Consider the following 23,672-nt stretch of genomic DNA (forward strand, 5'->3'; position numbering starts at 1 on the left):
TAATTTATGATGTCGAAACTAAATTTACGAACATCGTTTTGTAACCAATTTACCGAGAATAAGTATAATTACAATCATTAAGAATTAGCCCTCAGTCTACTTATTAATTACATGGGAAATTACTACATTAAAGATGAATCACATATTATAAATTAAATTACTGCTTCGAATTACTTCTTATCAGATAAATAACTTCATCTTAAGAAATGTTACTACTTTGAAGGTAAATTACTCCTTGCAAATATCATACAAGTAATGTTCTACCTTGCGTGAGGTGAATACAACAATAACAAGAAAATTACGATAGAAAATTACCAAATTGCTGAAAAGCAATTTGCTATCTCACAAAAAAAAAACATTTGCAATTAAATGGAAATTACGAAACGACGACCTTCGCGAGAAGTAATTTCGATAGGAAATTGCAACATAGCATTATACTTCGATATTTGAAAACGTTGTCACCAGTAATTATTATTATTATTATTTTGGTCGAACACCAGCAATTATTTGGTAATATTGTAATTTTGCTTAAATAGTCGAAATTTGATGGTTCTTTTGTTTGCTCGATGCTTCTAACTTCGACACCTCCGTGAGTTGTCCATGGAGCAGTTGAAGTCCGTCGTTTGGACTCCCCTGGAACGAAGATGCCTCCACCTCCTCCAACGGGCCAGGAGCTCGAGACCCGCCCTCCTCCAGATCCACGCCTTCATGCTCCGCCACGCTCTCGACCTCAACGTCAATCTCGTCACCAAGCTCGTCGCCAGCTGCGCCTCCGTCGCCTCCGGTGCCGACCCGCTCGCCGGGTTACGCCACGCCCGCCTCGTGTTCGACGGAAGTCCCCACAGAGACGATGGGTTCCTCTGCAACGCCGTGATCAAGGCCCACGTGGGTCTGCGCCGGTTCGGCGAAGCACTCGCCCTTTACCGAGATCTCCGGAGGGACGCCGGCTTTTCACCCGATAACTTCACGTTCACGGCGCTGGCGAAGTGTGGCTCGTCGGCCGTGTCCTGTTGGGAAGGGCTGCAGGTGCAGTGCCATGTTGTTAAGATGGGGTTCTGGTCCGACTTGTACGTGTCCACGGCGTTCGTCGATTTGTATGCGAAATGGGGGAGCGTGGAAGCTGCGAGGATGGTGTTTGACGACATGAGTGTGAGGAGCCTGGTGTCGTGGACGGCTCTGATAGGTGGTTACGCGAGGAGTGGGGATATGGGAAATGCGAGGAAGTTGTTCGAGGAAATGCCTGAGAAGGACTCTGCAGCATTCAACTTAATGATTGATGGCTATGTTAAGTTGGGAGATATGGACCCAGCCAACGATTTGTTTAACGAGATGCCGGAGTGGAATGTGGTTTCTTGGACTACGATGATCAATGGGTATTGCAATGTTGGCGACATAAAATCTGCTCGCTCACTCTTTGATGTCATGCCAGAAAAGAATCTATTTTCTTGGAATGTGATAATAAATGGATATTGCCAAAATAAACAGCCCCATGAAGCTTTGAGATTGTTTTCTGAGATGCAGTCAACTGCATTGGTTGAGCCTGATGAAGTCACTCTTGTGTGCGTTCTTCCGGCTATAGCTGATCTGGGTGCTCTAGATTTAGGCAATCAGGTTTATCGGTTTGCACAGAAAAAGAAGCTTGACCGAGCAACCAATGTGGGTACAGCACTTGTGGATATGTTTGCTAAATGTGGTGAGATCGGTAAAGCCAAGAGAGTGTTTAATATGTTGCATGAAAGACAGGTAGCTTCTTGGAATGCTTTGATAAATGGGCTTGCAGTCAATGGGTGTGGCAAAGAAGCATTGGAAATATTCCTGGAGATGCAACAGCAAGGTGTCCCACCAAATGATATAACCATGGTTGGTGTGCTATCTGCATGTAACCACGCTGGTTTGGTGAAGGAAGGGAAGAAGTGGTTTAAAGCAATGGATGAGTTTGGGCTTGCCCCTCAAATTGAGCACTATGGTTGTATGGTAGATCTATTAGGTAGAGCAGGATATTTGGAAGAAGCTGAACAGATAATCAAGAGCATGCCCTATGAGCCTAATGCAATAATATTGAGCTCCTTCTTATTTGCTTGTGGATACTTCAAGGATGTGATGAGGGCAGAGAGGATTAGAAGGAGAACAGTCAATATGGAGCCGCAAAATGATGGGAACTATATTATGTTGAGAAACCTATATGCAGCGGAGAAGAGATGGACTGATGCACAGGAGATTAAGAGGTTGATGAGTACAAATGGAGCAAATAAGGAAACTGGTTGCAGTGTTATTGAGATTGATGGGAGAATGAGTGAGTTTTTGGCTGGAAACAGATTACACCCACATTATGAGATTATCCATTCAACATTGGGTCAATTATTTAAGCATATGAGGGGACAAGTCATTGACCAAGCACTATATTGATAGCAATGCTCTGTGCAGGATGATTAATGGGGTTACACTTGGCACTTCATCACAAATTGGACAGTGAAAAGAATTTCCACTCGTCATGGTTGAGTCTCTCCAGTGGCTCTGTTGATAAATCTCCATATTGGTCAGTCCGTCAAGGTAAGGATTGAATGTGGCTTTCTTTACCTTCCTTCCTCTCTTAGGTTAGGTACCCTAGTAGGCAGACAAACCAATTGCCTTTCCCCTCGGGATTACTCTAAGAGCAGCTCTTACTGCTCTATTTTGTGTCTTTTTATTCAATTAGAACTATCAGTTATACTCTCTGCAAAATGTGGCAATCTTTATTGCAGTTGGCAGATCTGGACAGAATTAGGTTGTGTGGAGATGCTATGCTGTTTAGTCTACTGCTTTCTGTCCAGATTAATTTCGAGGGTATATTGAGATTTGATCCCTGTTATTGGCTTTTTTCTAACCACCATGCCTAATAAAAGGGCCCTTTCCATTAGTGCTGCAATTTCCATCGTCAGTGTTGCTTAGTCATAGCAGTCAAAAGGTACCAATATTGTGTATTTGCTGCTATATTCTTTTTGGACATAGTAATGGACAAAAGATCATGAGTTTTAGGCCTATGGAAGCTTCTGTGGTCTTTGGTTCCACTCGGCTATATTTTCTTACTTAACGTGATTTTTTTTTCCTTTACAGATTCATAGTCAGCATCTATATTTCACCTTCACCAGATTACTGGAACACCATGGATTCTTGTCCTCTGGATAAAGGCCTCAAGTCATGGATGAAAGATGAAGCTTTAAGCATGGTCTGAATTTCCTGTGGTAAGTGGTACTTGTTTTTTTTAACTCGTCTGCAAGGTTCCTTGACCATGTGCCATGCAAAAGAAAGGAAGGAATAACTATTTGCTTGAGGTACATGATAAAATATCTCATTTCATACCTTGAGATATCAGTTTTAAAAGTAGTAATTGATCCATTTTCTGCGATTTTAGAAGGGGTTAAAATAGTACCTGCTAAGTAATTATGCTCATTGAAGTGCAGCCATTGCGGGAATAGCAGGATCCAGAAGAACATGTCTGCAATTTGATCAATAGAGAATTAGTATTGCATATTCTTAGAGTTTATTGACCAGAAATTATGGTATTGTTGCTAGGAGGTATGTTTTGATGGAAAAGATGGTGAGCACCTTAGTGGGGGCCTTATTGTTGCATATTCTCAGACAAGCACATTTATTTGGATTAGATGCTGGTTTTTACACATAATACAAACTGTTTCTTTTGTGTATGTGTGCGTGTGTGTGTGTGTGTTGCTTATCTTCTTTGATCTTGATGTTGGATCTTGATTGACACCGTGACGAATAATGATATTTCCTCAGCTGTAGTTCAATGTAAACAGACATGATAAATTGTCACCGTTACCATTGTAGTCATAGTCTTGTTCATAATAACTTTCCTTTTTTGCCGTAAGACTTGATCATATTGAGAAGATCATTTCCTTATTTTTATAACGGCTCATCTAAACATAGGAAAAGAAAATCAATTTTCGCATACTCCAAAAAAGTTATCGATTTAGAATATCAAGTTAGCTGACCCCACCTAGTGTGTAAAAGCTTTGTTGTTTGTTATGGGTCTAATTTAGAATATCAAAGTAGTTCTTCAACATGTAAAGATTGCCTACTTTATACTGATGGCCTGGCTAAGTCAAGATGGTTATGGTTGGATTTTACTCAATATACTCGTGATTCGAACTAATCCATCTTTAATTTCCTATTTAAAGGAATTCTTGAAATTAAGTGATATACTTTATGAAGAGAATGCAGTACAAAAGAGGACTGACGAGAGGATTTGGTGGAGACATTTCCAGATGGCAAAAAAACAATGGAGCAAATCAAAGCCAAGTCATCATACTGAATGAGACAATGTGGGAGGTAGCAAATTTATTATGCACTCGAAAGAGTATACTCGTTCTGTCAGAAGGTAGGAGTTGAGCAGTATTTCTTGTGCGCATGTAACTTTTCTACAATTGCATGCAAGGGACATGATTCGACATGTTGGGTTGTCACAATAAAGGTTGATTTTTGAGAGTGTATGAACCAATGATTAGTCCAAAGATAGGCAAGCATTGTGGCATAAAATTGGCGTACAGTCTACTTCCATTTTTTAAGAAGAGACTACATGGTAGGCCTGAGAAGCCCAGGAGAGACCAGATGTATCGAGAACTTGTTCGCGGAAACCACAAAAGCTGTTCATGAAAGCACAGAGGTCTTTAGGGTGTGGAATTTGCTCACAACTTGAGCATAACAGAGGACTATCGAAACTGAGGAGACTATTGAGTAATGGCAGATCAAAGCCACACAGGATGGAGTTGGCTAGGGCCTAATTTCAATTCATCTGGATGGTGTGGATAATTAATCGAGGCCTACAGTGAAGTCAGTCTAGTCCCGTTAGCCAACTAATTCGAGCAGGTCCAGGTCGGGTTCAAAGTATTTTATAAAAAGAATAAGATAGAAGTAGAGTTAATCACCTTGCACTGGAGACTGGATAGGATTAAAAACCCTGGATGAAGCTGGAAAAGTCAAATTCGTTAACGTTTCAGGCACATTTCCACTTCTCTCTGGGTGACATGAAAAAGTACATAGACCCTTACTCAGAGAATGAAGCTTCAACAGACAATGTGGCAACATAAACGGATTGTTATAGTTGGACCACAAAGATTCAGAATCAGCATCAAAAAATGGTTTGGCTGCTTGACTTTGAGGATCAATCACTGTTGGGATGTGAGGACTAGTGAAGGATTCATAGTTTGTGCAGGAACAGGGAAGAAGAAAAGAAATGATCTTTCTTTAGCAAGAGGGATATTAAATATATGTAGGTGATATGGCACTTTATGTTCGGTCTTGTGTAACTTGGTGACGTTACTCGCTGGATTGACTTGATTGTTGTGATATACACACAAAAATAACACTCTTCCGTGGAGGCTTTCGCGAAAATTTTCTGATGTAATCCCTTTATGTTGGATAGCTAGGACATTCTAGCATCAGTTATTGAGTCTTGCTCTTAAATGATGCCGAGAATATTCAGGTATTATATTTAGGTTTGAGCCACTAGACACAAAATCTTGGTAGTAGGAAACCTCATCGAGTGACACAATATGGGGATACTAATAGAGTTTCCGAAGTTTACCAAGTTGATAATCCGCTGGTGTAAATCCTTCGAGTATAAAGAAGGCATCATTATAAAAATACCGGGTGCCCTTGCTCTTGCCATCACCTTTCAGTGTATGCATTTTTGGTACTGCTATTTCATAGCCAAATGGAATCTGTAAGATTTTTCTAGGCAAAAGCTTAAATCAAACCTGACTGCCTTCTTTTACTTCACTCTATGGGATAATGGTGCTATGACATTTTGCAAAATAACCTTCTGATGTCTGTCCTAAGGGAAGCCTTGGCCCTTGCCATGCAGAGACTTTGAAGATAGATTAAGAAAGATCTTCTGAGGTTCCATATAAAAGTTTTGACTTAACCATAACCAACAAATCCTCTTTCATATCCAGTTCTGCTTACTCTCCAAGTTTCCAGAAATCTAAACATGCCATTAAGCGATGCATAAAAGCAAGGGTCTCAATGCCATCTTGTTTTGGTCATCTTGTCAAAGTGCCCTTGCAGATGTTTATTGCTTTTTACGAGTCCGACCTTGCCTAAAAGTAAGCTCGAATCAAAACTCATGTGATGAGTTGACGAGTTTAGCTCAAGAAGTTCCGACAACAATTTGTGACATGGTCGGTGATGTGAAAGACAGCAAAAAGGGACAAAAACAAAGTTAGATTTGACAAGAATTGAAGCTGGAAGGGTTTATAAAACCGACTTTGTTTATGGAATGAAGAAAAAACTAATGTAGCAGCATAATTCTGGTTTTAGTATTTTCAGGTGTCTTCCCTTTTATTTAGCATTTCATTGTACTATCTAGTTGAAAGAAAAAACCGCCAAAAACCTTAAATGAATAGTGTGATACATTTACCCTAAATATTTCTCCGTAACACAAAAAATCCTAAACTTATACCTGTATAACACATTTATCCTCCGTCAAGGTTTTGTCAATAAACACCGTTAAAAACCCGCCTACATAAACATCGGAAAGCAAATGGTGTTAACACGGCGCCCATGTGACTTAAATAAAAATAAAAAAGGCGTTTTGTTTGAAAAATTAGCTGACTAAACCTTAACAGAGGGTAAATGTGTACCATAGGTACAAGTTTTGGGTTAAGTTCAAGGTAAATGTGTCACAGTAGATATAATTTGAGGTTTTTTATATAACAAAAAAAAAGATTTAGATAAATATGTTACAGTTGGCATAATTTGGATTTTTCGTGACCTTTTCTTAACTTAAAATGCTGAAAGTTCAATTACGCTGAACACGTATCGCATACTCATCATCAAATGGCTAGGCAAACAAGCCAAAGCAATACTAAAATTATACTATTTTTCTCATACAATCACCGTCTTTGGTCCCACATTCCATAGCCTGCAACCGCCTTGTCAACATGTTGCTTCAACAAGTTGCAATCACCTTCTCTCTGAACAAAGAAAGGATTGACATTGAGTTTAGTTTAATTGAGAAATTCGGGGATTGAGGTTTAGTTTAATCGGGAAATTTAGGGATATCAAACATTTTCGAGCAAAGAGACCCTCGTCCGTGGTGCGAAATACAACATGTGAATGCACCTGATTGTCATCCGGTAAAGATTTGTTTATGTTGGTGAAATAAGGGGTCAATTGAGTTGAATGCACCAACTTTTTAATGGTTCTTTGTGACAAACCCCACTCTTTGAGGTACTATGAGAAAAATGCACCACTTGAGGTTTATGAAATTTTCTCAAAATTCAATTATGCCCCTTCATCAATTTCACTTGGTGGTAATGCCTAATTGTGGCATACGTTTCTTGTTTTCAGTGATTTAATAGTCTCCCTCGGTTCTTGCCACGGAAGACTTTGGGTTGTATCAATTCCAGTGAGAAAGAAAAGCATGTCAAGGACCCTGCCTGGCCTCATCTTTCACACCTGAACATGCACGGCAAAACCAAACCTTCTCTCATTCTGATTTGAGACAGCAACCATAAACCAATGCGAAGAGCTTCCCAAGAACGAGGAGTTCAATAAGAATGTAATATCCGGCCAGGTATATTAATTGGTCTTGGTCATGTTAACCAGGTGGTTCATGAATGCTTACATGTCCAAGAGTGCATCTACTGTCGATGCTAAAAGGAGCTGATAGATACTTCTTCAAGTCTACAGTGCATAAAAAATTTGTGCATGAAAAAATTCAAGCGTCACTAAATCCGCCGGAAACTATTGTTCTTCAACTTTTTTCCCAGCCAATCAAATGCTCAACAATCAAAGTGTACATGCAAGCATCCACCATTAGTATCGAGAGTCTGAGACTGCCAACAACTGTCTTTGAATAATACTTCACTAAGGAAAATGTTGCACTGTGCAATACTAAACTCCCGCATTTTTCACAACAACCATGGCACAGCTACTTCCATGTCTAAAAAGAAACAGTCTATGACTATCTAGGATCTGTATCAATGCATACAGGTGGGGGAAAATAACAACACCGACACACCACCAGTTTTCTTTTAAGAACGTCAAGGAAAAGAAATAAAAAATTAAAGAAGAAAACCACATATAACGGTCCTGCCCTTTGGATGAAAAGCGCAGCTAATCTCTCTGACGGATCTGCTCTTCTAACAAATGGAAGTCCAGAAGCCGAAGTCCATGGAGCATCATTCTGTAGCTATGGACAAATTGTTCGGCTTGCCAAATACATCAAATCCCCTTTGAAGATTCTGCCTGGTGGTGCTCCAGATTACGAAGTACAATTCTCGCAAATATTTTGGCCTCCAGTGGTGCAGTTGCAGCGGCAGCTGTTGCACGCAAAACTCTAGCAGCTCCGGCATTTTGCATAAGTTTCGCATGGTGCAAAGCATGGCGGCCACCGGGAATGGTAAACTGCAATATGGAAATGCCACAAACAATTATGTTACGCTTGAATACGAAGGAAAATGGAGGGAACGAAAATTTGGATGCAAAATGGAGAAAAATTTAAAAGTTTTCGTTAGAAGGAGAAATTTTGAAATTGTGTATTTTCTCTAGCAATTTTCGTCACCCCTTCTCCCAAACCTAGCATTAGGGAATTTTGTCTTCCTCGAGATTTGAATGGGGATATGTTTCTTTTGAACCAGGGGAATCAGTGAGCGGTAGCTCTATCTGAGTTTCTCAGAAAATGATGGTTTTAAAATGCATTTTTTACCCTTTCCCTTACAATCTATCTACATTATTAATTAGGTCTCAATGAAAAAAAGATATGCAATTTTCTTTTCGATTCTGACTTGGATTCTGACAGAGACTATTGTCTTTGCAACAGTAAAGGAATCTAAATGGATAGAATAATTTAATTCTAATCCATATTTGTTATCGCGAGAAAGAAAACTCTCTTTGAATTTACATTCATGCAATTAAAATTTGGTGTGCAGCTCTAAGATAAAGTAGTTCTAGATTTAACTTCAAGGATATACCCCTGGAGTTTGTATTTAGTTTTATCTGTATATATCTTATGTAATCATCCAACAAAACTTATGTAGGAGGCTAGTTACCTGGAGAAGGGCAAATGCTGCGCATGCCTTGAGTACAGAAGGATTCTTTAACATGGAGATAAATCTTCCAATTTCAGCTCCACTGAGAAATAATTAGAGGGAGAAGAAAACAAATAACGATAGTGCGAAAAGAGCAGCTGAAAAAAAAAAAAACAAAGCAAGTGGCCACTTCTCTTCTGCTGAAACAGCTAACCAACAAAAGTATCTTGCTGTGCCTAGTGCTCACATGGACAATATTGAACCAGCAATATAACTTCTTCTCTAATAATCATTCCACATCTCTTTGAAAGAAAGTTGCATGCAGTGATTCCCATGCATTACACAATTTATATATCAAAGTACCTACCTCTGATTTCTTATTAGCAGAGATAAATGTAGTAAACGTGTCTAAATAAGCAAATTAATCAAATGAAGATAAAAAGAGGAATGGATAGCAAATTCAAAGATAAAACTTCAGGCAAGAACATCTACATATTTGTGGCGGTGGAATTGAATTGGATATGAGGGAAGATGGTGGGACCTGCATCTCAGATGTCCTGCTTCTTGAATACGAGCTCCTTCTGTCACTTCTGCTAATGCTGCAGGAGCAGACGATGCAGCTGCAGTAGTGAAAGCTTGCCGATCGGAAAACATAAGGATAAAAGCTTCAATGTGCTTCAAAGCCATCCTTCTTGATCCATCTAAGCTCACAATCTTAGAGGTGCTTTCTGATGAAGTCCCAACCAATGCATATTCATCCATCCTGCAACATAGATCAAGAAGTTTCAGCATATCAGTTTCGTCGTGTTAAGATAATAAAAACTCTTCCAATATGAGGATCTACACAAAAAAAAAAAAAAAAATCTTTTTTTGTTGAGAGCTAGTGCACCAACTAAATGAAAAGTCACACAGCTCTGGGCCGGACAAGTACTTCCATTACAGCATAATCAAGAAGTATTTTGTAGTATATTTTCAAATCTACATCACAGCTTCTTCAGATTCTTGAAATCTGTCCTGGTATTCCACAACAAACTTCCTGGTTAATTAAAGTTGTCTCTGTAGTGAATATTAATAGAAATAACGTGACAGATCAACTTCATTCGGGAAGATATATCATGTGCACTACAAAGTTATCAAGTAGAGGTACAGGACCAGAATACTATGCTACCAGGTTAGAAAAAAGTACCTGCCATCAAACATATATGCCAAGGCTAATGCAGCCATGAAACGTGCCATTTTGGAGACTGATGAGGAACAAAGATGAACAAGAGCAGGAACTCCTCCTTCCTCCACTATACGGAGAGCGTTACCAGGGTTGAAAGCAAGATTCCATAAAGCACCAGCGGCAGTTTCATGGACATCCTGAACATACATTGTAAATCATGTTATGTGAAAAGCCATGTTTCTACAGCTAACAAAGGCTAAATTGAATAGCAGGCACACATTAGAGTGGTCAAAGACTTACTTCAGCATCAGAGCGAGCCAGAGCAATCAAAGGAGCAACACCACCTTCTCGCCCAATAGCAACACTACCAAAAAAAAATATGTGGATTAGCATCACACAAAACAAAAGCAAGTGTTACAAGTGAAAAACAATAATACGGAGGAACTATCTTGACACACTCCAATAAACTATTAAGGGAAGACACATCATGCAAAAGAGAAAATTATTAATTACATACTATGGAAGTTAAATTTGTCATTATTGTAATGCTATGTATAACATCGGAGCATTAACAACATCTAGCTCAAGCAATACCATATTTCGTATGTTATGACATAAGCTAATTCACAGAACAACAGAAACCATGTATATGAGTATCAAATTAATACATATGATTCTTAAAGAGATGCTAACTTATTTGAATTGCTCAAAATCCTAGAGAATTAATGAATTAATTTGAAATAATGTTACTTGGGTAATATAACAATTATTGAGACAGGTTTGAATATTCGAAAGGTCCTAAAGCCTAAAACCGTCCAAACTCTATAGGGTCTCTGCGATATTGTCACATGTACCTGGAACTTGACATTCGAAGAGTTCCTAGTCGGTTTGATCAATAAATAAAACCAACAATTTGACCTGTTATCATCCCCACTTGATAGATACATTTCGCTAAAGCATGCTTGCATGCAAAGTACAGGAATGTCAATTTTTTGCTAGATGCAAGACAAAGCACACCAAAATCCACATTCAAAGCAATTCCAAGGAAAAAAAAAAAGCAATTCCAGAATGCATCGAACCATATGCTCTCTAATTCCTTAAGATGCATGAAGGCATGGATAGGAACTTAACGTGCATTTTCACATGCACATGCACAATTGTATATCCAATTTAGAAATATGAGACTACCTATTGGCTTCTGAAACTGATAATCCCCAAAGAGCACCAGCTGCTCGCTCTTGTAGACCTGGGGAGGCATTCGAACATGTCTGTGCGAGAGCAACCTAAGAACCAATGTAAAATGAATGATCAACTCATTTTTCTGGAGCCAAAATTTTGACCATTAAAGATTACAATCAAGATTTATTACGCTAAAAACAGAAGGTATTGTCACAATTCTACGCATAGTGCTACGAAGGCAATTGTTTCAATGGTACAGAGAATAGAATATAATGACAATTATCCTCCTAGAGTGTTGATCACGGAGCATTTATGACAAAGTTCCCATTTTCTACTGTTTGCCAGACAATGTCCATAATGATGTGGCAAGAAAACGTGCCAACATTATGTCAGGAAACAATTTTACAGACAGTTGCACTCTTTGCAGTGCATTATTTGCCACTTTCTTTTGCATATATTATGTTCGAAACAGATTATCAGTCAAGATGACAAGTAAACAGCTAAAAAAGTTCAAATGCCCAGGGCGGTCAAGGTCAATAGAAAGCATGTGAACTGGACAAGTTGCACCTTTCGGAAATCAATTCCACGTCCCTGTATAGAAAAGATGTAATGGTAGGACTACACCAGTTTGTTTATTCACACTGTGACCATACTTTCATGACATGAGAATAAGTTCTTTCTCATTAACCTTCAAAAAAAGCAGGTGCTCCACAGTTTTGCCATCTCATGCAATCCTATATAGTGCACAATAGTAGGAGATTGTAACAGAAGTGCTTGATGAGAATCCACTGCAATTAAGTTGAAATAAACACCATACCAAGGCCTCCACGCCACCTGCTGATGCAATGGCTTCGCGATTTCTGTCATCGAATGACAGATTCCACAGTGCGCCAGCAGCTTCTTGCCTATTTGATGAGTGCACAAAATATTACAGATCAACCTCGTCGACCATATGCAGAGAATACAAACCCCATCAAATATTTAAAGAGCAATACTCATTTAAGCATTCACAATTTAACATGATTATCGCAAATAATAAAATCAGATCACCCCTCAAATTCGCAGGGGCTCTATTAAGTTGCAGAAGACTAAAAAATATCATGCAAACATATGCATCGATATTTCCTTAAAATAAACTTAATTCGTGCAGGTGCCCCATATCAAAACTTATACATCTGATTCTTCTGATGAAAATACAACGTCAACACAAACTCCACCTACAACTAGGATTACAAACAGCAGAATCCGAAAATTTACCATCAAGATGAAGCTGAGTTGGAAATTTCCTTCTTGCATCCTAGACAGAATATTGATGTGACAGTGCAGTCTGTTGCCTGATATAGACTTAAGAGGGTCGTGCTGACAGCTGTTTTAGGTTGTCTTTAAGAATGAAAAGTACCAACAAAGATTCTAAACTAAGAAGAGCTATCTGTTTCAGGTGACTCGATTACTTCATCAAAATAGAGAAAATTTGTGAAGAAAATGGTCCTGGACCAAACATGAGGAGGACTATAGGAATGCTGAGTTCTTGGACTGGAGTGACCAAGGCTATATTAGAAGCAAATCCATAGAAAAGAAGTTGAATGTGCCTCTGGTACGCACAGGCTGATTGCAGATTTCATGGGGCCTGACCTATAGTAAGACTACCACTAATATGTTTCTGAAACCCCTATTAGAAAATATTTAATGTGTGAATGTAGTTAAGAGAAAAAGAGCATGCATCCTTAGGGTGGCATTTGCAGAGAATCAAGATAGAAGTCATTGCGTTTCCACATGTTTAAAGAGTCCTACTGGTATTAGGTTTACTTCTTAAATTAAGAGTCCAATTGATAAAGGTTTTTATGCCTATTTACTAGTCTTGGAAGGGTTGTTATAAGATTTAGAGTATTTTTCATTATTGAATTAAGGTGTTTCTTTCAAGGAAGATGTTCTTTCTTTTTCCTGGCTTTGGCATTAAAAAGACAATTGTCTAGATTGTGTGTTTCCTCTTGAATTGTTCCTGTTTAGCGAACCCGTTTATCGATGAGAGATGGCAAGAGCCTCACTAGTTGCCCGCCATTTTCAATCCCGAACTACATGACTCTGACCATCTCTGCCAGCAAAAGCGAGAGCTAGCAGCAATTCTAAAGAAAGGCATCTGGGCACTCCTAGCAGCAAATCGAGCAAGCGTTCTCATATCTTTGATTATCTTCTTGGTGTTGAATGCCTTGTCAGGGTTCCCGGAATCAAAATCCCAAGAGGAATGAACTCCTTGAAATGCCCTCTTATTCCTCTCTCCCCAAATGAGTCATAAAAAAGAAGGAGAAGAATCATCTTAGAAATCTGCTCCTTTCTAGCACACGGACTGATAGTCCCTCTCCATCCACAAAGTTCATGTCATCATCCTTGAGGTCACTCATTGTACTCCTAAAATTGCAAAAACCATTGTCCAAATCTTTCTCATCTAGCTACAACGCAAAAGTAAGTCATTCACACTCAACTCCACTCTTGCACAAAAAACATCTAATAAAGTACGAATAAGTCCCCAATCTGCTTCCCAAGCAAAAAGAGAACCTTCAAGGGAACATTGACCTTCCAACTAGATTTTCATGGAAAGAGTGTGCTCTGCTGGGATTGCATCTAAGAAAATATGAGACCAAAACAGTAGGATATGACAGAAAAAGTTCCAGAGGTACGGCAATTCCACCTTAACCTATCACGCTCTCTCACATCCAACACTGCTCGATACAACAACTCAATAAAATTTAAGAAAGCTTTGAGGTCCTAATCTTGAGCCCTACGCAAAAAGTTAATCTCCCACACCCTTTCTTCATTGTCGATCTTTTAACAATTAGTAAAAGGGAGGAGAACCCGATCAGTTATGGGAATTTACAGCTTGAAAGAGTGGCTAGAGATGTTCTATGGGAGTCAAAAAGCTTCTCTTCACATTAAAAGAATAAAAGACAGAATAAATCAAAAGAAATTCAAGAAAGTTAGATGGACCAAGAATGAGAGTTAAAGATTCTCCATTGTAGAAGGTGCTGTTAAGGAAAGATGGCAAGGTACATCGTAAGTGCCTACAACCCATTCCCCATCTCAAATACATATGCAAGTGATAAATGAGTTACGAGAATGTAGTAGTTATTACCTTTATAGATAAATCAGGACTGCTAGAATTGGAAATAAAAAAGCGGTCAGACTTTTTTTTTTTGGGTCCAGATGCGGTCAGACTTGATATAAGGGTGATTATGGATAAGATAGGCATCACATGCTGATCAGAATTTTCAGATGCAAGAGAATGCCAAAAAATGGTCAATTAAGAGGCATTAAGCTGATGAATGATGAAATTGTGGAGGAGGAGGAATTGAGCACGTTTTCAGAAAGAAATTTGGTTTGATGCTGGTGAGACCAACTATGGATTCTATCTTATTCATAAATAAAAGAAATCATGGACTGAAGGAGTTATAGATGAAAGAAATTATCGTGTGGTATTCACGAAACTGAAGGAAGAATGTAAAGGAAAGACATGCACAAGCAAGTATCCAAACAATAAAAGACCTATGATGAAGCGGTGATTTCACTAAGGACATTTGGTGTGATAAGAAATTACGATAGAAGCAAACTTACTTGCATTTTTCCTTTTTTGCTTGGCTTGTCAGGATAAGCCAGCTTAAAGGTTCAACTTTGAAGCCTTAACCTCATGTACCAGCAACAAGTATAATGACAAGATCACTAGACACATTCAAGATTTTGTTGCCCAGCACACAGATCTCACAATGAGATGAGCTTTAATGAGTGAGACAAAGTAAGTGGAACTTTGGGGAACTAAAAGCTTTCATTGAAGTAGTTAAAAAACGGGGGAAAATCATTGTGTATTTGGAATTTTTCAATCAAAGTACACAAAAAACACAGCATTTAGTATAAGATGTATATTCAGTGAGAGGAATATTATAAATTAATGACCTGCGAGAACAGGTTAAAAACAGAAGTATCAAAAAGCAAGCTGCTCAAGTATCTTGGGTCGCGGTCCAAAAAAAAAAGTATCTTGGGTCTAATTTACAAAGAGAACGAGGAATTAATGGAAAAGTCAAGTACAAGATATTATTGAGGCCATCTGCATCTTCTTTGTGACCGAAGAATGCCGCTTAAGCTCCAAAAGAAAATATTGTAGGACTGCAATAAGACTACTTTTATGGGAGAGAATTTTTTCTGCAACAACATGTGCACAATATGATTTTGAGGAGATAAATGCTCAATCTATGTGCAAGAACTGAAGAAGAGAGAGTTAAAATATGACTTTATTTGAGAAAAATTGGCATGGCTCTTACAATGGATAAGATGAAAGACCAATTTAAGGTGATTTGAAACTTGAAAGTTTGAAACATTGATATCAAGAAGCTTTCTGAGAAGTAAATAACCCTCACCTAGTATCACCCTCTCTCTCTCTCTCTCTCTCTCTCTCTCCCAAACAGAAAAATTCCTATTTCTCTATTTTCCACTTAACTTCCAAGCCTACTCCTCCACTTTTTTCCACATTTACTCATTTACTCTCACGTACATACAACTCCCATGCATGAATCTCATACAAAAACCATTGGTTTGCAGTCCATCATAATCCCTCATCATAAAAGCAACTGTATCATGTACTTTTCCTTTTGTTTATTTGAGAGTATTCATGCTAATTACTTTCGTCATGCACCTGCTTCAGGTGTTCTCAGAACTTATGAATATCATAAAATTTCTGTCTAAGGAATGGCCACAACAAGTATAGGGGCTTCCATGTAGAAAAAAGCTCCCTAAGTGATGACACATAAACTAAGTTATTCAGTTTATAGAAAAACAGATTCATAAATTACCTGACACCTTCATGGGGAGATCTTGTCAGTTGAACTAGTGCTTCGAGAGCACCCACCTCTTGCCCTACTGCTGCATTATTACCATTGCTATCTCCATGAGCAGCTAAATTAGCCAAGGCCCGGGCAGCCTGTAAAGTTTGACGCCATTCAATTGAAAAATGTGTCAGTACTACCACCCTTAATCAAGAGGAAGAAGTCAGCATTACGTTTCTAGCATCATAAGAGATCAGCTAGACGTTATCAGAAGATCAAGATATATGGTGAATGCTAAAGGCAAATAGCAATGAGAGTACTATCAACCACGCATATCATAAACAAGAAGAATATTATTTATCAGCTCATTTCCTTCAGAAAACTACCCCCATGATTGACGAAATTACCCATTATATGGGATTAATTCTGGCACTTCACTCTTCATCCTTAAAAAATTGAAGAGTGCGTTTGTTTGGGAAAAACATTTTCCTCGTTTCAGATGCCGGATACTGTATTACAAAACTATGACACTCGAAACATTGTAAGCAAGCATCCTTATGAGTAAAATACTCCACAATGTGAAAACTGTTATTCTGAAAACTATTTCTTTATTATGATTTCCTTGAATGGAACATCTTTCACCCGGGAAAAGATTTTTTACTTGAAAGTAAAACAAATGCACCAGATTAAATGACACAAGGCTACTTAGTAATGGATGATATGGCAATTTAAGATAAAGCTGCCGGATATTTTGGTGCTTATTGGTATGTTATTTCACACAACTCTCGCAATAACTTTATCTGAATAGAATGAAGCACAAGACCTGCTCCTGAACACCCTCGAACTTGCAGTTGCGAGCGAGCATAACTAAAGCATGCACTCCACCAGCCAGTGCGACTGCCATGCTACACTTGTCGTCAGCTGCCAAATTTGCCAGAGCACCAGCTGCACGTTCCTGAAGACAAGTGAAGGTCGAATCCACTAGTAAATTATCATAAATCATCGATTTAGAAACAAATGATTAAAGAGAAATTGCTTGCCGCTTAAATCAATGTAAAACGGGAAAATTTGTACCAAAACACCATCACCACCAGAGGACCACTTGAATATAAGATCAACTAGAGCTTTTACTCCACCAGCCTCAGCGATAGCACCCTAACAAGAAACCATTCTCAATATCAAAACAAAACTCATTTCCTGCAAAAATGATAAGCAAGCAACAATGACAATACCTTATGCTCTTCTCCAACGGAAAGATTCCATAAACCTCCAGCTGCCTCTTCAGCAACCAGCCTGTTCATTGACCTCGCCAAACTAGCAAGAATATCAATTCCACCTTCTTCTGCAACAGCTTTTGCAACATTGACATTCACAGACAAGTTTGCTATAGCCTGAAACATACCAAGAGGTCAACACATCAGACATTAAGTTCTCCATTTCTAGTATGTAAGGTGGAGGTAAACATGCCGGTTCTATGTATTCCAAATTAATATAATGATAAAAAGAGAGAACTACAAAAGAAACCAGGTTTTCTGCCAAAAGGAAGGCAAAAATTTAATCAGATAGCTCCAAGTACCAGAAAAAATTTACCTTCGCAGCCTCTGATTGTAGCCCTTCCCGCCAAGATTTAGCAAGGTCTAGGAGGAGGCGTATGCCTCCATCTCGCATTACTGCTTCAGCCCTTCCTCGGTCAATGCTAGCATGTTCGTCATCAATGACAACAAAAGTTGCAAGTCCAGTTGCTGCTCTCTCTTGCACATCTTCTTGAGAGCTCTGCATTAAGATGAGCAATAATGGAGCGCCTTGCTTCAACCAGAAATCATCTAAACCCTGTGGATTGTTCTCCGCACTTCGTAGAAGCGAATGTGATAGAATCCACTCAAACCAAGACATCATTTCATCCATGCTCTTATGAGTTTTCTTTGAGTTTCTCCAGTCCAAAAATACGGTCTTCCCTTTGCTTGTGATATCGGCAAATAAAGAAGCTATTCCTTCAAAGATATCCGTAAAATGAGCGAGTAACGATTTTCCTTTAATCTTGGGCACTGTAAAATTGGCATCTCCCTCTAGTACGGGACAATTCAAGGCACACAGAACTTTCAAGCTTTGGGATGAGATCAACAATCTTGAAACAGCCGCCGGACCAACATCAGTTCGAGAAACATCCAACCCAACTAAGTTAGGTAGCTTATGCCAAACATGTGAAACCACACCCCACTTCACATTTGATGTCCCGGCAACTGAGAGGAACCTAAGGGATGCCACATTTCCTAGTGCCAACTCATCAACCTTTAGACAATCCAAGAACCCAACATCAGTCAAATGTGGACAATGCTTGCCTAGAGCACTAATGGCATCACCTTGAACATCCCTAATTCCTGAAAGCCGAAGCTTAGTCAAGTTAGGGCAGCAGAAAGCTATCTGTTTGACAGCATCACTAGTGATCCTCTCACAGAAGTCAGGGCCAAGTTGAAGGCACTCGAGCAACTCATGCCTCGCAGCAATTACAGATAGAGTTGCATCAGTTATTTTCCTGCAGTAATCACCACTTAGTTCTCGCAGGTTCCTAGCTTGGAGAAAAATTATCGCATCAGCCGACTCAGCTCCCCGAAAGCGGAGCTTCTGCAGATTCCTGCATCTAGAAGCAAGCGAACTCGCCATCGCTGAATCGCATTTATGCGCTCGAAGGTCCAACGAGTTCCACAGACAAGGAGAAGCACTCAGGCATCTCCACGTCTTACACGTCGATGCCAAGCTCGCCCTATCACGGTAATTCAGACAGGAAAACAGCTGAATCACCGTGTCATCAGGCAAGCAAGTCCAATTGACATCCCCATTTTGCTCCGAGGTCGAAACTTCCTCCTCGAATTCAGTATAGCTATGCGCAACCACCTTCTCCTTTCCCTTCTTGGACACCCTCCGCCGCAGCCTACGACTCATATCTTCGACCAAACAGAGCAAAGACCCAAGCTTCCACTAACCCTCAACACCAAATCGATAATCCATCATTGAAACAAACACCAACAAAGCTAATACTTGGACTCACGACACACACAGCGCCTAAGCAAACTTGCCCCTCGAAACCCAATTCGCCTAAGACCCAGACGCCAGCTATCCGGGCAGCATTACCAATAACCCAAAACCCTTTTGGCACAAGAAAACCCTCAACAACCCAGCATGGATTGAAGTATGATTGTCGCCGCAGATAGAAAGAGAGAGAGAAGAGAGAACAATGATGCACACCGCGCAAGAATCAAGAATCAAACAAGAGCGCCCGCTCACAAACCAGATGAACCCAGAATCGGCTCCAGGTGCGCCGCGAGGAGGCCTTGAATTCACATAAGAGAGCAGCGTGAGAATTCAGGTTTTCCCATTTGCATGAGTTGGAGAAGGAAGCCAAGGCCAAGGCCAAGCAAGCCCTCAATGCCTTTCGTATTTATATGTACTTCTCTCTCTCTCTCTCTCTCTCTCTCTCTCTCTCTCTCTCGATGCCTCACCGCCCTCTCTGCGTTTGATCTGTAGCTCGCGTTCAACGCAAATTACATGGATTAAAAAAAGGGTCACTCCCGATACTAGATTGCCCAAGAGGCAAAAAAACAGGAGGGGAAATTTACAGCGTGAAATTGCAAAAATTTAGATATTTGTGTTTTGAACAAGAATGATGTAAAAAGCTTCTTTAGTTTTGGCATCACATCTTGTGATTGCTTATCATTCTCTTATGATCTAGTATTATGTATTGCTCTAAAGAATATTGAATTACATCAGCTGCGTGCAAATCGCTTTAAACTAAGGCTATTTTGCACACTAGATAAAGATTTGGATTTAATCGATGCATGGTGTTCAAAGGATTTTTTGCGGACCTTCGGATAGTCGAGTCTTCGTACCCGTGCTCCCGAATTGTTAAAAATGAATAATCGCGATTCGTAATCAATGTACATGCCATGATTAGCTTCTTGAGTGATCGTACTTGGATTTCGTTGCCGTGTTTGCCACAAAGAAATTTGACAAATGATCTCTTGATGGAGTTTGTTGTTTACTTCAATACCGCGAAGTGCTTAATTTGGGATAACTTGTAAAGTAGAACCTCAGGTAGCGAGACTCCGTAACTATGTCCCTGAATTGTCAAAAAGACGCGTGCAATTCGCATCAATAGACATGCCAAAGTTAGCTTTTTGATTGATCGTACATGATTTTTGTTGCCGTGAAGGCCAGGATTATTGTCGAAGGGAAATTTGATAAATGATCTCTTGATTGAGTTCGCCGTCCTCTTCAAAATTGTATGACGTTTAATTATAGTCAACTTGTAACAGTAGGACAGACACCCAAAAAAAAAAGTTGTAACGGTAAGAAAATACTTCAACACTTCGAGCTTATATTGAAAACGATTTGTATTTCCGTATAAGATTTCACACATTTTCTCCGCTTTTTTCAACCGCGCAATTAGAGTTTCTATAAATACTCTTGTGTTTTACTAAATCTTGTAAATAAGCTACTAAGTAACTCTTTATGACTTCTACGGTCATTTTGAAAACGATTTAGATAACTAGGTGCTTTCTAACTATGATGGAACTTTGCCCCTTCACTTCAGATCAAGACCTTGATCGTGTGCCCATTAATTTGCTCATAGAAAGCCTCATTAATTAAAGTGAAATTAAGAAAGAACTCCATTAGCTAGATTTAGTGATTAAGAACATATTTTGTTCATGGATTACGGGTATGGTAATAAATTAATATCATGTTTAGGCACTTACCCAGATTTGATTAAATGTATTACTTGACTCAAAAGATCAGTTTGGTTATTAGATGTGCTTTATAGATAATAAATGATAGCAAGTGATGGTATTAGGTAGCATGCCAAAAAATATTTCCCAAATTTGTAATTTAGTCAATATATTCCTACATTGATGGAAGATTTGAATAATCCAGGGGTTCGTGACAACTAAATTGATAAATAAATTCTAGCGGGATGAAAGATCATTAAGGTTTTCTATAATTTGCAAGGGTAGCTCTGATTCCATGTAAGAATGATTCCATGACACTCTTTGGAGCTTAATTGACCATAATGCGCATGAAAAAGATGTATATCACTTAAAACCCTCTTTCTCTCTCTCGATTATTATAAGCACATTCTAGACGTTCACCTTCTCAGACTTCCGTCGAGCAGCCAAGCTAAGAGGAATACTCTAGTCATATTTGGACTTTATTGTTCCTGAAAAATTTCTAGGAACAAGGATCATCATACATTTTTCTATTTTGCCACCTAAAGAAAGAAATTAAGCTCTTTTATTCGTAAGATTTAAACAAATTCAATATATGTCTTTAGTTTGAGTCTGCAAAGAAACCCGATCCAAATAATTTTTTTAAATTTTAGTAAGTTTACTAGTTTGAGTACGTTACACGAAAGGAGTTTCATATTTCGGATCGTAACATATACATAACATACGAGAGGTAAGTGTTAGTCTTTGCTCATTGGTGTGCAGAGGAGCTTTTAGCAGTAACAATTAATTATGTGGTATATTTATGAATTATATATATCTTAAAGAATTTACAAGTGTTTTGAAACCAATAAATCTTGTGGTAAAATTTGTGAATTACTTCGTAAGATTAAGATTATTCGAAAGGAATTATGAAAGTTAAATATTGTGTGAGTTATTTGGTGTAATTGGAGATTAGAAAATATTGAGAGTGCTTGAATGACTCAAGTGTAGTTGTAATTTTTGTTATATTACTTGATTTATATGGAGCCTTGTGTTGTTCTCTCCATTAAGTAAGTCCCACTGACCAAATTGCATAAATCTAGTCTTCAATTTATTTTCTTATTCTACTGATTTTATTGTTTAATCATTTATTTTTTGCAATAATTGGCATCAAAGCGTGACTCGATTGACTTAAAGCGAATCGATGGTGACACAAGAAGGAAGAGTGAGAATCAACAAATTTTGATTTCTTAAAGATGCAAATTGACGATTATTGTTCTAGAGTAATCTGCATTAACCCTTGTGTGGGGAGAAGCTAATGTCGATGAAACAACTTGATGAGGATTTGCTGGATAGATAGACGTTGGGTGTTACACGACTAACTTTGACTCATAATGTCTTGTTTAACGTCGTGAAAGAGAAAACCACATATGACTAATGAATGCCTCGTCAAACATGTATGAGAAACCTTCTACAATCAGCAAGCTAATTGTACAATCAAGAAGGTCCAATTGATACGATGTCTATTTCGATAAAAAAAGGCAAACATGCGTCGGTTACTAGCATATCAATGAATTTAATGAGGCCGTTAATCAATTGAATTCAGTTGAGATTGACTTTGATAATGAGGTACATACTTTGATTCTATTATTCTTATTGCCTATTAGTTTGAATTCTATTTTTACTGCCGTTAGTATTTTCTTTGGATCAAAAAACTTATGTTTGATGAGGTTCGCAATTCGATCATGAGTGAAGACATTCATAAGAGAGAATGTTGTTAACCTCTACCTACTGGTTTAATAGGTGAAGGTAGAAGGAGAACTTTTGCACATGTTAGTAGGAGTAGTGCGAACCTGAACAGACGTAGTCAGACTAAAATTAATAGTATTTTCTATTGGAATTGTGGTAAGAAGAGTCATTTGAGAAGGAATTGTCTTAAGCTGAAAAACAATAAGGATGAGAGAATCAGAGTTGAGTCTACTGAAAATATTGCAACTGTCTTGGATGGTAATGATTATGTATTGTTTGTCATTGAGGATTCGTTATTTGACGAATGAGTTATGAACTATAGTTACTCGTTTTAACTCTACACCAAACAATAATTGGTTTGCTACTTATAAGTACATGGATAATGGTTAATTGGAATTGGGGAACAACGTTGAGTAAGTTGTTATGGGTGTTGACGATATTTGAATGAGAATGCAAGATGGTATCGTGAGAGCATTGACTAGAGCGAAATATATATATGAATTGAAGAAGAACCTGATTTCCTTAATTGCTTTAGATTCAGCCAGATGACGGTATACTTCAGAAGAAGTTTTGAAAGTCAATCAAGGTACTCTAGTGATAATTAGAAAATCGAGTACAATGGCATGTATGAGCTTCATAGGGAGATAGTGACGGATTTCACCGTAGATATGTTGAATGCGTCAGTTGAGAATTCAAATTTTGGCATGCATTTGGCTCACATTGGCGTAAGAAGCCTCAAGATCTTGAATGAAAGGAATTCCTTGTGTGGTTACGTAGGTTAAGAAACTCAATGTATGCATATATTGTAAGTTAGGTAAACAGCAAAAAATGGAGTTCAATACAATTGTCAGAGAAGTCGCGGAGATCACAGAATTGATCCACCTAGATGTTAACAAGCTCTTGCGATTTTCTTCGAGAAAGAGCACCAGGTTAATGCTAATAGTTGTAGATGACTACTCGAAGAACACATTGGTGTTTGTATTGAGGCATAATTTTGATATCGTTATCGAGATCAAACAATTGAAAGTTGTGATCAAGATGAAGA

The 23,672-nt window shown here is 38.6% G+C and overlaps 2 protein-coding genes across 6 annotated transcripts; one reads left to right on the forward strand and one right to left on the reverse strand.

The window, feature by feature from the left end:
- The first annotated feature begins 593 nt into the window (after positions 1-593).
- LOC115662528 (pentatricopeptide repeat-containing protein At2g44880-like) lies at positions 594-5,463 on the forward strand. 5 transcript variants are annotated; one of them, XM_056318152.1, is made up of 3 exons: positions 594-2,550; positions 3,094-4,375; positions 4,581-5,463. In XM_056318152.1, exon 1 carries the CDS (start codon positions 601-603, stop codon positions 2,404-2,406), a length of 1,806 nt encoding a protein of 601 aa, XP_056174127.1. In that variant the 5' UTR covers positions 594-600; the 3' UTR covers positions 2,407-2,550; positions 3,094-4,375; positions 4,581-5,463. The 5 variants fall into 5 exon arrangements, with proteins under 5 accessions (XP_056174127.1, XP_056174128.1, XP_030440526.1 ...); XM_056318153.1 differs by lacking the exon at positions 4,581-5,463 and having other exon boundaries at positions 3,094-3,221; positions 3,441-4,487; XM_030584666.2 differs by lacking the exon at positions 4,581-5,463 and having other exon boundaries at positions 3,094-3,221; positions 4,176-4,487.
- Positions 5,464-7,836: 2,373 nt separating this feature from the next.
- On the reverse strand, positions 7,837-19,640 carry LOC115662530 (protein ARABIDILLO 1-like). Its single transcript, XM_030584671.2, has 12 exons — positions 17,772-19,640; positions 17,414-17,572; positions 17,256-17,336; positions 17,005-17,136; positions 16,209-16,336; positions 12,191-12,278; positions 11,383-11,477; positions 10,495-10,558; positions 10,216-10,391; positions 9,571-9,792; positions 9,051-9,132; positions 7,837-8,406 (listed from the first exon to the last, which is right to left on the reverse strand). The coding sequence occupies exons 1-12, from the start codon at positions 19,119-19,121 to the stop codon at positions 8,224-8,226; spliced, it is 2,760 nt and encodes a 919-aa protein (XP_030440531.1). The 5' UTR covers positions 19,122-19,640; the 3' UTR covers positions 7,837-8,223.
- Between the last annotated feature and the right edge of the window lie 4,032 nt (positions 19,641-23,672).

This window comes from Syzygium oleosum, unplaced genomic scaffold (genome assembly GCF_021117445.2).
Source record: "Syzygium oleosum isolate NSW1041296 unplaced genomic scaffold, Sole_v2.1 Sole_v2.15, whole genome shotgun sequence".
Taxonomy (NCBI): Eukaryota; Viridiplantae; Streptophyta; class Magnoliopsida; order Myrtales; family Myrtaceae; genus Syzygium; species Syzygium oleosum.

What these genes read in the sequence shown, in the direction of transcription:
- LOC115662530 (XM_030584671.2), bottom strand. Translation starts at nt 19,121, where the DNA reads ATGAGTCGTAGGCTGCGGCGGAGGGTGTCCAAGAAGGGAAAGGAGAAG. An exon ending in TGGCTCGCTCTGATGCTGAA is followed by an intron (nt 10,392 to 10,494) that starts GTAAGTCTTTGA and finishes ATGTATGTTCAG; the next exon opens with GATGTCCATGAAACTGCCGC. An exon ending in GCATATATGTTTGATGGCAG is followed by an intron (nt 9,793 to 10,215) that starts GTACTTTTTTCT and finishes TCTATGTTGCAG; the next exon opens with GATGGATGAATATGCATTGG.
- LOC115662528 (XM_056318152.1), top strand. Translation starts at nt 601, where the DNA reads ATGGAGCAGTTGAAGTCCGTCGTTTGGACTCCCCTGGAACGAAGATGC.